We start from the raw sequence: 10,065 nt of genomic DNA, 5'->3' as shown, positions 1-10,065 counted from the left end.
AATGTCATTATTTTGAAACAATAAAAACTTGAATAATTTTGACTTCTGCATGAAAACAAAGGGAAAATGATGGGCCTGATTTTCAGATATATAATTGTGGATGAATATATTCATTATAACGACATTTAAACATTTATAATCTAAAAACATATAAAATGTTACTTGAAACATTCTGGTATAAATATTCATGATACTTGAACTGATTTTCGGACAGCAGCAGGCCTGTGTGTTACTGACAGCTGCTGCACCGAGCTAAAAGGTTTGTTTAATCTACATATCCCTGAGTCTGTTGGGTTTTTTGGTCACTTTCATTTAGAGGAGCTCTAAACTGTTAACTCTTGTTATACTGACTGAATCCTACCTGTCCTCTCTCATGGCTGTGCCTGTCAGTGACGAAGGCTCTGCCTTACCTTAGAGTAGATATTCCTGGGTTAAACATTTTAGAGGTGATTTTAACTCAGAATTATAATTTTAACTACATTCTGAGTGAAATGCTCTTCAGTGCTGGAGTTATTTAACAGTGTTGATCCACCCGTATTAGTTCAAGAGTTCCCATCATGCCCTTGGGCAGAGTGTTTATTGCTGTTTCATATGTATTTAGTTTTGCTTGGATGTTGTCTGGTTTCGAGTGATACACTATATTGCCAAAAGTATTGACTCACCCATCCAAATAATGTAAATCAGGTGTTCCAATCACTTCCATGGCCACAGGTGTATAAAATCAAGCACCTAGGTGTGCAGACTGTTTCTACAAACATTTGTGAAAGAATGGCTCGCTCTCACACAAGCACAGTGGTAGAGAGCTTCATGGAATGGGTTTCCATGGCCGAGCAGCTGCATCCAAGCCATACATCACCAAGTGCATTGCAAAGCGTGGGATGCAGTGGTGTAAAGCATGCCGCCACTGGACTCTAGAGCAGTGGAGACGCGCTCTCTGGAGTGACCAATCACGCTTCTCTATCTGGCAATCTGATGGACGAGTCTGTGTTTGGCGGTTGCTAGGAGAACGGTACTTGTCTGACTGCATTGTGCCAAGTGTAAAGTTTGGTGGAGGGGGGTTATGGTGTGGGCTTGTTTTTCAGGACCTGGGCTTGGCCCCTTAGTTCCAGTGAAAGGAACTCTGAATGCTTCAGGATACCAAGAGATTTTGGACAATTCCATGCTCCCAAATTTGTGGGAACAGTTTGGGGATGGCCCCTTCCTGTTCCAACATGACTGTGCACCAGTGCACAAAGCAAGGTCCATAAAGACATGGAGGAGAGAGTTTGGTGTGGATGAACTTGACTGGCCTGCACAGAGTCCTGACCTCAACCCCATAGAACACCTTTGGGATGAATTAGAGCGGAGACTGAGAGCCAGGCCTTCTGGTCCAACATCAGTGTGTGACCTCACAAATGTGCTTGTGGAGGAATGGTGAAAAATTCCCATAAACACACTCCTAAACCTTGTAGAAAGCCTTCCCAGAAGAGTTGAAGCTGTTATAGCTGCAAAGGGTGGACCGACGTCATATTAAACCCTGTGGATTAAGAATGGGATGTCACTTAAGTTCAAATGCTGTCAAGGCAGGTGAGCGAATACTTTTGGCAATATAGTGTATTTCCTGGGATTCTTTGTTCATGTTTTCATTGAATCGTTGATGTTTTTGTTGTTAGATATGTGTGCATCATGGGTGAAGTTATCTACTGAGTTAGACTTTCCACCTGTGACTTTAAGTGTTCTCTATGAAAGCAAAGCCACTTTATTGGTCTTAAATCTTTGGTCATGCTATATTGACAAAACAAAGAGTGATGGCTTGCTGTATTTGGTGACTCAAAATGTCAAGAAATTGTTAGACAGTGAAAAAGATGGTAATAAGTACTTAGAATTTAATAAAATGAACAATTATATAAAGCTTTTAGCCACAATCATCACACTGACATTTCTGTTTTTAAACTCAAACATTTAATGAGCTACAAAATGATTCAAAACACCTCTTCAATGCAGTAAACAGAAAATGTGCACATTTTTGGAGTATATTTTACTTAAATTTCTACTTTTTCCTAGTGCATTTAGACATGTTTAATAAGACTTTTGCAAAAACATTTTAGCATTAATTTCTTGCAGTGATATAAACAAAATATAAATGATTTCTTTTATAATAGTTCTGGTTTTCATGGCATTTTTTCAGTTTTCCTCATGTTTACTGAAAAATAAAGGCAGCTTTGAGTGCTGCTCTAAAACATTTAGTCCTCTGGCTATTTAAGTGTTGCTTGTTGTTAAAAATATCATGCAGTGACTGCAGAAAATAAAAATATGAAGGTTAAGGTCTCGTGTCATGGTTTTGGTGGGCCACAGGTGACTTCCAGGTTTCACTGTGAGACATGGCTACTAGTTAGGAAAGGCTAGATGAGAAATGAAGCATTTATAGGCTGAGAAGGCTGAGAATAATAATCCACCAGCATTTGTAGTTGTTTTTCAGAAGTGTTTTATTCATACAGTGAGGGTGCTCATACATAATATTTATCTTATTTTTATAAAATATATCACCCTTCAGATCCTGAAAGCAAAACTAGATATAAATCATCATCTGATAAGAAGCAACTCATTTTCAAGTGTCAGCCGAGGCGATCAGCTGAGTCAGCAGTTTCAAATGCAAAGTTAAGAAATCACATTCTAATAATCATAATAAAGACGATTATTCTGGGTCTAAAAGCCACAACGCTCCGACGGTCGGCCAACCGCCCAACAGCACAAAGACGAAGGATCGGTCGGCTTTTCTAAAGAAGCAAATACTGATCAAATACTGAAGCCACACACAGTTTTCATGTGAGAAAAGCAAAGAGAGGGAGAGAGAGAGAGAGAGAGAGAGAGAGAGAGAGCGTCTGTGAGGAGCGGCGAGGTGGCGGTAAGAAAGAGTGTTTGAACAGAAGTCAGTGACGGATGCTCCATGATGTTCCTCCTCCTCCTCCTCGGACATCACAATAACTCGCTCTGACCGGAGGACGAGTTCAGGCTGTCTGCAGAGTCAAACAGAAATATGATTATTGATCAGAAGAGACTGCTATTCATCTGTTGTCAGTGCTGCCAAGCAACCAGGAGAAAGCACAATAAACCTTCCTCTGAAACATCCAGCACATTCATTTCAATGGGGAGAGAACTGAAGAGACCTCCCAGGGCTCACGCCGCGACAAAATACCTCCTAAATATTTAACACCTCAAAGTTAAAGAGCTGAATCTGATGGGGCTAAAATTTAAAATCTGAAAAATGTGTAAAAAAAAAAATACACCCCTTCAGTGAAATGTGCAGAAACAAAAAATGTTTGTGTCAAAGAGCCGATTTAGAATGGTAGATAATAATATAACTGTCTTATTGATTAATAATTCATTCACTGACAATGAAAATGTCTTCACACAAAAGGCTGCTTTTCCCTTTAGGGTCACTCTTGGACAGAAACAACACGCCTGATTCTATAAAGTCTAGAAGCTTTTTTGTTTCAGAATTAAGATCAATTAGTGTGATAATGTGTTTATTAATCTTAGAGAGGCTGACTGGCTGTTTAGTTCATCTTTAGAGTTTAGGTTGTTTAGCTGTCAGCAGTGTGAAACTAAGCTAAGTTTTAATAGCAGTTCTCCATACAGAAATCACTCCCTGCCCCCCGTCTGCAGTTTTTCATTCTGATTGCTATAAAAACATGCTAATAAACAGATACTTCTAAGCTACGAAGCTTTATTTCTATAAAAAAGACGTTTGGAAAAGATCTTTTTAAACATTCAAACTTTGAATTTAGCCAGCAGCCTGGAAACATGCCACCCGACCAAGGTTATAATAGTTAACTAAAACTAACTAAATAACTAAAACTAAAACTCAAAAACCATTTTAGTTAACTAAAACTAACTAAATAACTAAAACTGAAATTCAAAAATTATTTAAGTTAACTACAAATAACTAAATAACTAAAACTACAACTCAAAAACCATTTTAGTTAACTAAAACTAACTAAATAATTAAAACTAAAATTCAAAAATCAATTTTGGTTTACTAAAACTAACTAAATAACTAAAACTGAAATTAAAAAATTATTTAAGTTAACTACAAATAACTAAATAACTAAAACTAAAACTCAAAAACCATTTTAGTTAACTAAAACTAACTAAATAATTAAAACTAAAATTCAAAAATCAATTTTGGTTTACTAAAACTAACTAAATAACTAAAACTAAAACTCAAAAACCATTTTAGTTAACTAAAACTAATCAAATAACTAAAACTAATGAAAAATCATTTTAGTTAACTAAAACTAACTAAATAACAATAAAACTAAAATTCAACAATCATTTTAGTTAACTAAAACTAACTAAATAACTAAAACTAAAATTCAAAAATCATTCTAGTTAACCGAAACTAACTAAATAACTGAAACTAAAATTCAAAAATCATTTTAGTTAACTAAAACTAACTAAATAACTAAAAGTAAAATTCAAAAATAATTTTAGTTAACTAAAATAACTAAATAACTAAAAGTAAAATTCAAAAAGCACCTTAGTTAACTGAAATAACTAAATAACTGAAATTAAAATTCAAAAATCATTTTACTTAATCAAAACTCACCAAATAACTAAAACTAAAATTCAAAAATCATTTTAGTTAACTAAAACTAACCAAATAACTAAAACTAAAATTCAAAAATCATTTTAGTTAACTAAAACTAACCAAATAACTAAAACTAAAATTCAAAAACCATTTAAGTTAACTAAAACTGACTAAATAACTAAAACTAAAACTCAAAAACCATTTTAGTTAACTAAAACTAACTAAATAACTAAAACTAAAATTCAAAAATCATTTTAGTTAACTAAAACTAACTAAATAACAATAAAACTAAAATTCAAAAATCATTCTAGTTTACCAAAACTAACCAAATAACTGAAACTAAAATTCAAAAATCATTTTAGTTAACTAAAACTAACTAAATAACTAAAAGTAAAACTCAAAAACCATTTATTTGACTGAAACTAACTTAATAACTGAAACTAAAATTCAAAAATCATTTTAGTTTACTAAAACATACTAAATGACTAAAACTAAAATTCAAATATCATTTTAGTTAGCTGAAACTAAATCAAAACTAAGCTGTACCAAAAACACGAAAACTATCTAAAACGGTAAAGTGTGCTTACAAAACGAACAAAAATAATATAAAAACAGAGACAAAATATCCTTAGTTTTAGTCTTTGACACAACCAGACTGACTGGCACCTACACCAGAGTCTGGGAGGGTAAAATTGCCTGATCTGATTGGTTAAGGCTTCACGTAGTGGTAGTTTTATGTTTGGGGCTTTATTCAAACATCATCTTTAAACAAATAAAATGAAGAGTGAAGAGTAGCCTGTTTGAATATGTTTTTAAAAATGTATGGCGTTCCCTCAGCCCCGACATCTATCTGAAAAAACTAAAACTAATAAAAACTAAACAAAACGAAGCATTTTTGCTAAATAAAAACTAAACTAAACTAACAAACCAGCAGTCAAAACCAATACAAATTAAACTGAAATTGAACACAGAAAGTAAAAAAAGTAAAAACTAATGAAAAATCCAAAGCTATTATAACCTTGATGGGACATCATTTTATTGGGTGTCATTGCTTCAAAGGAAGAGGAAGTCTATTGGAACAGTTCATAAACTTTTGGTACCATGAAGCCCTTAAAAATGCTGCTAACAGGTTGAATGAATAGAGTAGAATTCTCCTCATTCTCTTACACTGGCAGACAAACAAACACATAAACATGTATATGAACGTAGAGACATGTACCAGACAGCTCCAGAGATTTATTTCTGTTTTGGGGTAGTCGGGGTTTTTTCACTGGGGGTTTTCGATTTGGGGGCTTCTCAACGTTATTTGGACTTTCTCTGTCAGTGCCTGAGTTCAGCGAGGACAGAAAACAACAAGAAACAGTTAAAAATGACGCCTTACACACAGATATACACAAACAGGAATTCACTGTATTAGCACATAAATATAAGGGTTAACAAAAGGGCGATGAGATGAGTTCATACCTGCATCACAGGACATGGCCTTCCTGTTCCTCTGGGGTTTGACTGGAGCCTGAGGTCTGAGCCCTTCATCGCCTGAGCAACACAAACACAGACACAACAAGGTTTAAATGAACAAAGACATTAGTACATTTGTTGAAGTTTAAAGATGAAGACATGAATTTCCAGAAGATATTTCTGATGTCTGACATGTAGAGTCCCACCAATCAAAGCCACGCCCCCTAAAGACCAAAGAACTAAAGAATTAAAAAGTGATCAGTTGTTTTTAAAACTCAGCAGTTTCATGGACAAAACCCTTAAGAACACAGGTCTACAAATGTTTATCAGACCAACAGATGTTTGTAACTCAAGTAAAGTTTTAACCTATGCAGATGTAATCTTGGAAACCTCAGAGTAGACGAGGCCTGGAGCAGGCTGAAGTAAGGCGAAGATGTGGCGGGTAAGCAGCCTGAGGGAACCATTGAGACGAAGGATTGACACAACCCCAGTCGTGTTCTGGATGTCTTCGCATTTTACCAGGAGCATGAGAATGTTACAATCTCATTTAGCAGACACTTTTGTCGAAAGGGACAAAAATAATCAAATTGAAAAGTGAATTCCATGGATGTGGCAAGTAAGAATGGCCCAGAGGTTCTCAACCTTTTCATCCTGCAACCTCCAAAATAAAGGTGCCAGAGACCGGGGACCCCCACTGTACCTGGAGGTGGATGAACCCATAAGGGGGGGATAAAGGGGGGATTTTTTGGGACCAAGCCAAACTGGGGGCCAGCAAAATGCCACAATGTCATTTAGCAGATGCTTTAATCCAAAAGCATCATACATTTGAGAGCAAGAACAGAAAAATCGTGGTTCATTGTGAAGTTAAGCTGTGGTATATATATTTTATATTTAACCTGAATAATAACCAGTCTTATCAGAAGAAAGAAAGAAAAAAAAAATCTTTTTTTAATCGTTTGTGTGGTAAAAAAAAAAAAAAACCCTTAAAAAATGTAATTCCCATTGTCAAAAAAAATTAAAACAGGTTAAAATAGCTAAAATGTATTAATAATGGCAAAAACTAGATAAAAATGGCAAAAATGGGCAAAAAAATGCCCAACTAGTGGTAAAAGGGAGTTAAAAAGTGGATGAAATGGCTTGAAATTGGCAAATATTGGTGGAAATATGTTGAAATGAGATGAAATTATAAACTGGATATACAGATATAAACGGGCAAAAAAAGGTTAGCTGAGAAAGAGAAACTGGCTGATAGTTGCAGAAATTGGTTAAACTAGCAAAGATGGGCATATCAGACAGGTAAATGTGGTTAAAATGAGAAAACTGGGTGTTTAAAGTGGTAAAAAGGGGTTAATAGTGGCAATAATGGGTCAACAGAGAAAACATTAGGCTTAAGTGTCAAGAATTGGTTTAGAAGGGCAAAAACAGGCAGATAAAAAGTGTTGAAAGGGTTTAAAATGGACAAAAATAGGTGTTAAATAGCATAAACTGGTTAAAATTGGTGGGAAAAAATGATGGAAAGGGATTACAATTTGGCAGAATTGGTGCAAAGTGGCAACAGTGTAATTCAAATATTCTCTTAGTTTTTTTAGGGCATTTGGAGAGCCCCTCTTAGTGTCTCACGACCCCAAAGGGGGGTCCTGACCCCAAGGTTGAGAACCACTGGCCTAGGGTACTGTCCAGGTTGGTCATAGGATTGCCAAAAGCCCCTGATCATGCTGTGAGCGTGCCAAGGGCCCGAAAACCGCTGGTGGTCTCCGGACATATTTCCAGGGTGAATAGGCCTGGACAAAAGAGATGCTGTCGACATGTGTTGATGTGCTGAGGTGACTGCCTGCTCTCCACCCCCCTCTTCAGCCCCGGGTTATGGATCCTTAGCGCCCTACAGGCACATGACTGCATTACACTGGGTAACCTACAGCTCCCTATTGGTTCCAGGTCAGTTAAACCTTACCTGACATGAACTGTTGATTAGCAAAAGCAAACTAAAGCAGGAGAAATCAAACAGTGAGAACACTGGGGCAATATGACTCTAAAAACATAGTCACAATGACTTTTAGGCATAAAACCAACAAATAAATGATATTATGACGCTGTAATGATATTTCTGTATCATGTTATGACAATCACACTTCTAATAGTAAATTTGTATTCAGCCATAATACTGTGATGATGTCTTTGTATGCTGTAAAATTGTTGATTGTTGTCAGAGAAATTATAATCAGGGGACAGGAAGTGGCAGTGGGGCCAAGGTTCAAGCATACAGGTGCTTTAATGTTCATACTGACTAACAGTCATGTGATGTGTGTGTGTGTGTGTGTGTGTGTGTGTGTGTGTGTGTGTGTGTGTGTGAGTTCAGTCTGGTATAAATAAATTCACCATCCTTAAAAACTCTTCTGGTAAGTATAAAAATGCCTTTTTAGAACAGTTAAAGCTGACAAATTGAGAACGTACAGAACTAAAGCAAAATCAAATGGTAATTAGAGAAAGACTGGGGTACCTTTTTTATGGAAATCCACTACTTTTGAGCTCATGCTTAAATTTAAATATATTTATCAAAACTTAACTAAGCATATGCTTATTATACAATTATTTGAAGTGCATTTTTTAAAAGTATTTCAGGTAGAAAATATTTTTGATTAAATATACTTCAGGTTAGTAAATCTGAAAATACAAATGCCTGATTAGTGCACTCAGTTGTTTATTTTGGAGTGTACTGAAATAAAATGGCTTAAAATGGCACTCTAAATAAGAGTGCATTAAATATACTTTTCATAAATAAATTGGCATTAAGCTTATAATATGATGACATATTGAACATATCAATTAACAGTATAATTGACATGTATGTAAACATATTCACTGTATACTTAAAAATACTATGTTGGAGTACAGGCTAGGGCTGAATGGCGGCGCAGGGGTTAGCGCTGTTGCCTCACAGCAAGAAGGTTCCTGGTTTGCTTCCTGGTCAGGGCCTGTCTGTGCAGAGTCTGCATGTTCTCTCCGTGCATGCATGGGTTCCCTCTCCACCAAAAACAGGCTCATTAGGTTAACTGGCGGCAGGTGTGAGTGTGAGCATGCCTGGTTGTCTGTCTCTATGTGTCAGCCCTGTGATTGACTGGCGACCAGTCCAGGGTGTACCCCTCCTCTTGCCCAGTGCCAGCTGGGATAGGCTCCAGCCCCCGCGACCCCTGACGGAATAAGCAGTGTAGAAAATGGATGGCTGGAAGTACGGAATAATGTATTTTTAATGGACTTCAGGTTAGAAGATCTGAAATACAAATGCCTTTTTGGTATAATTTTAGTTGATTATATAAGACTATACTGAAAAAAATACAATGAAATGGTATTTTATATTGGTGTAAATAAAATATAGTTTAAGTACATACACTAATATCTGGGTTATAATAAACTTAGAATATTTAACATATCTTCTAAAAGTATAAAATACTTACATTTTTAATGTGGTTATTTGAAGCAGTGATACTCAGTGCGTGGGTCTTTTGTGATGATTTGTGGCTCTTCTGTCTTCATTTTTGCCTGAAAAACCTTTAAAAAAAGGTCAACTTTGACCTCAGAAATTATCCATTGCAAGCTACAGTGCTTAGCAAATTTATCAGACCACCCTCACCCTAACCAAAGTAAGGTTTACGCCACAGCTGCCCTAAATTAACAGCATTGGTAATTACCAAAATCATTTTTTATATTTCTGCAATGGTTAATACACCAATATGTAGAAGCTCTTTAACCCAAATGATATTTTTAATGCCAAAACAGAATTATTATTGTTATCCATGAATTTTCAAAAGCACTGATTTACAAAAAAAAAAAATGAAAAAATAGTAAAGCACATTAATATTTCTTGATTAATATGTCAAATAATATTTACTGTAATGTCTGAGTAGAAAAATGAGTTTTAGTGGTTGAATGTTATGCTTGATTGATTTCTGACTTCTCAGAGAAGCCCAGTGAGCCGGCTCAAATTTGGGTGAATTCAGTTTGAAATTCCTCATTCCTGTTCAAAATGGTAAAACGTAGAG

At 35.6% G+C, this 10,065-nt stretch overlaps 1 protein-coding gene across 1 annotated transcript in view; it reads right to left on the bottom strand.

The window, feature by feature from the left end:
* Window positions 1–2,955: 2,955 nt before the first annotated feature.
* Window positions 2,956–10,065, bottom strand: part of LOC121512526 (capping protein, Arp2/3 and myosin-I linker protein 3-like) — a 105,176-nt gene continuing 98,066 nt past the window's right edge. Inside the window, exons 38-40 of the mRNA XM_041791828.1 lie at window positions 6,035–6,106; window positions 5,790–5,897; window positions 2,956–2,996 (exon numbers count right to left, since the gene is read on the bottom strand). Coding sequence (XP_041647762.1) covers window positions 2,956–2,996; window positions 5,790–5,897; window positions 6,035–6,106 — 221 coding nt within the window. The remainder of the gene's footprint in view (window positions 2,997–5,789; window positions 5,898–6,034; window positions 6,107–10,065) is intronic.

Source organism: Cheilinus undulatus, linkage group 7 (assembly GCF_018320785.1).
Source record: "Cheilinus undulatus linkage group 7, ASM1832078v1, whole genome shotgun sequence".
Classification (NCBI taxonomy): Eukaryota; Metazoa; Chordata; class Actinopteri; order Labriformes; family Labridae; genus Cheilinus; species Cheilinus undulatus.
The sequence above is the reverse complement of the archived record's forward strand: the minus strand, read 5'-3'. Positions and strand labels throughout refer to the sequence as shown.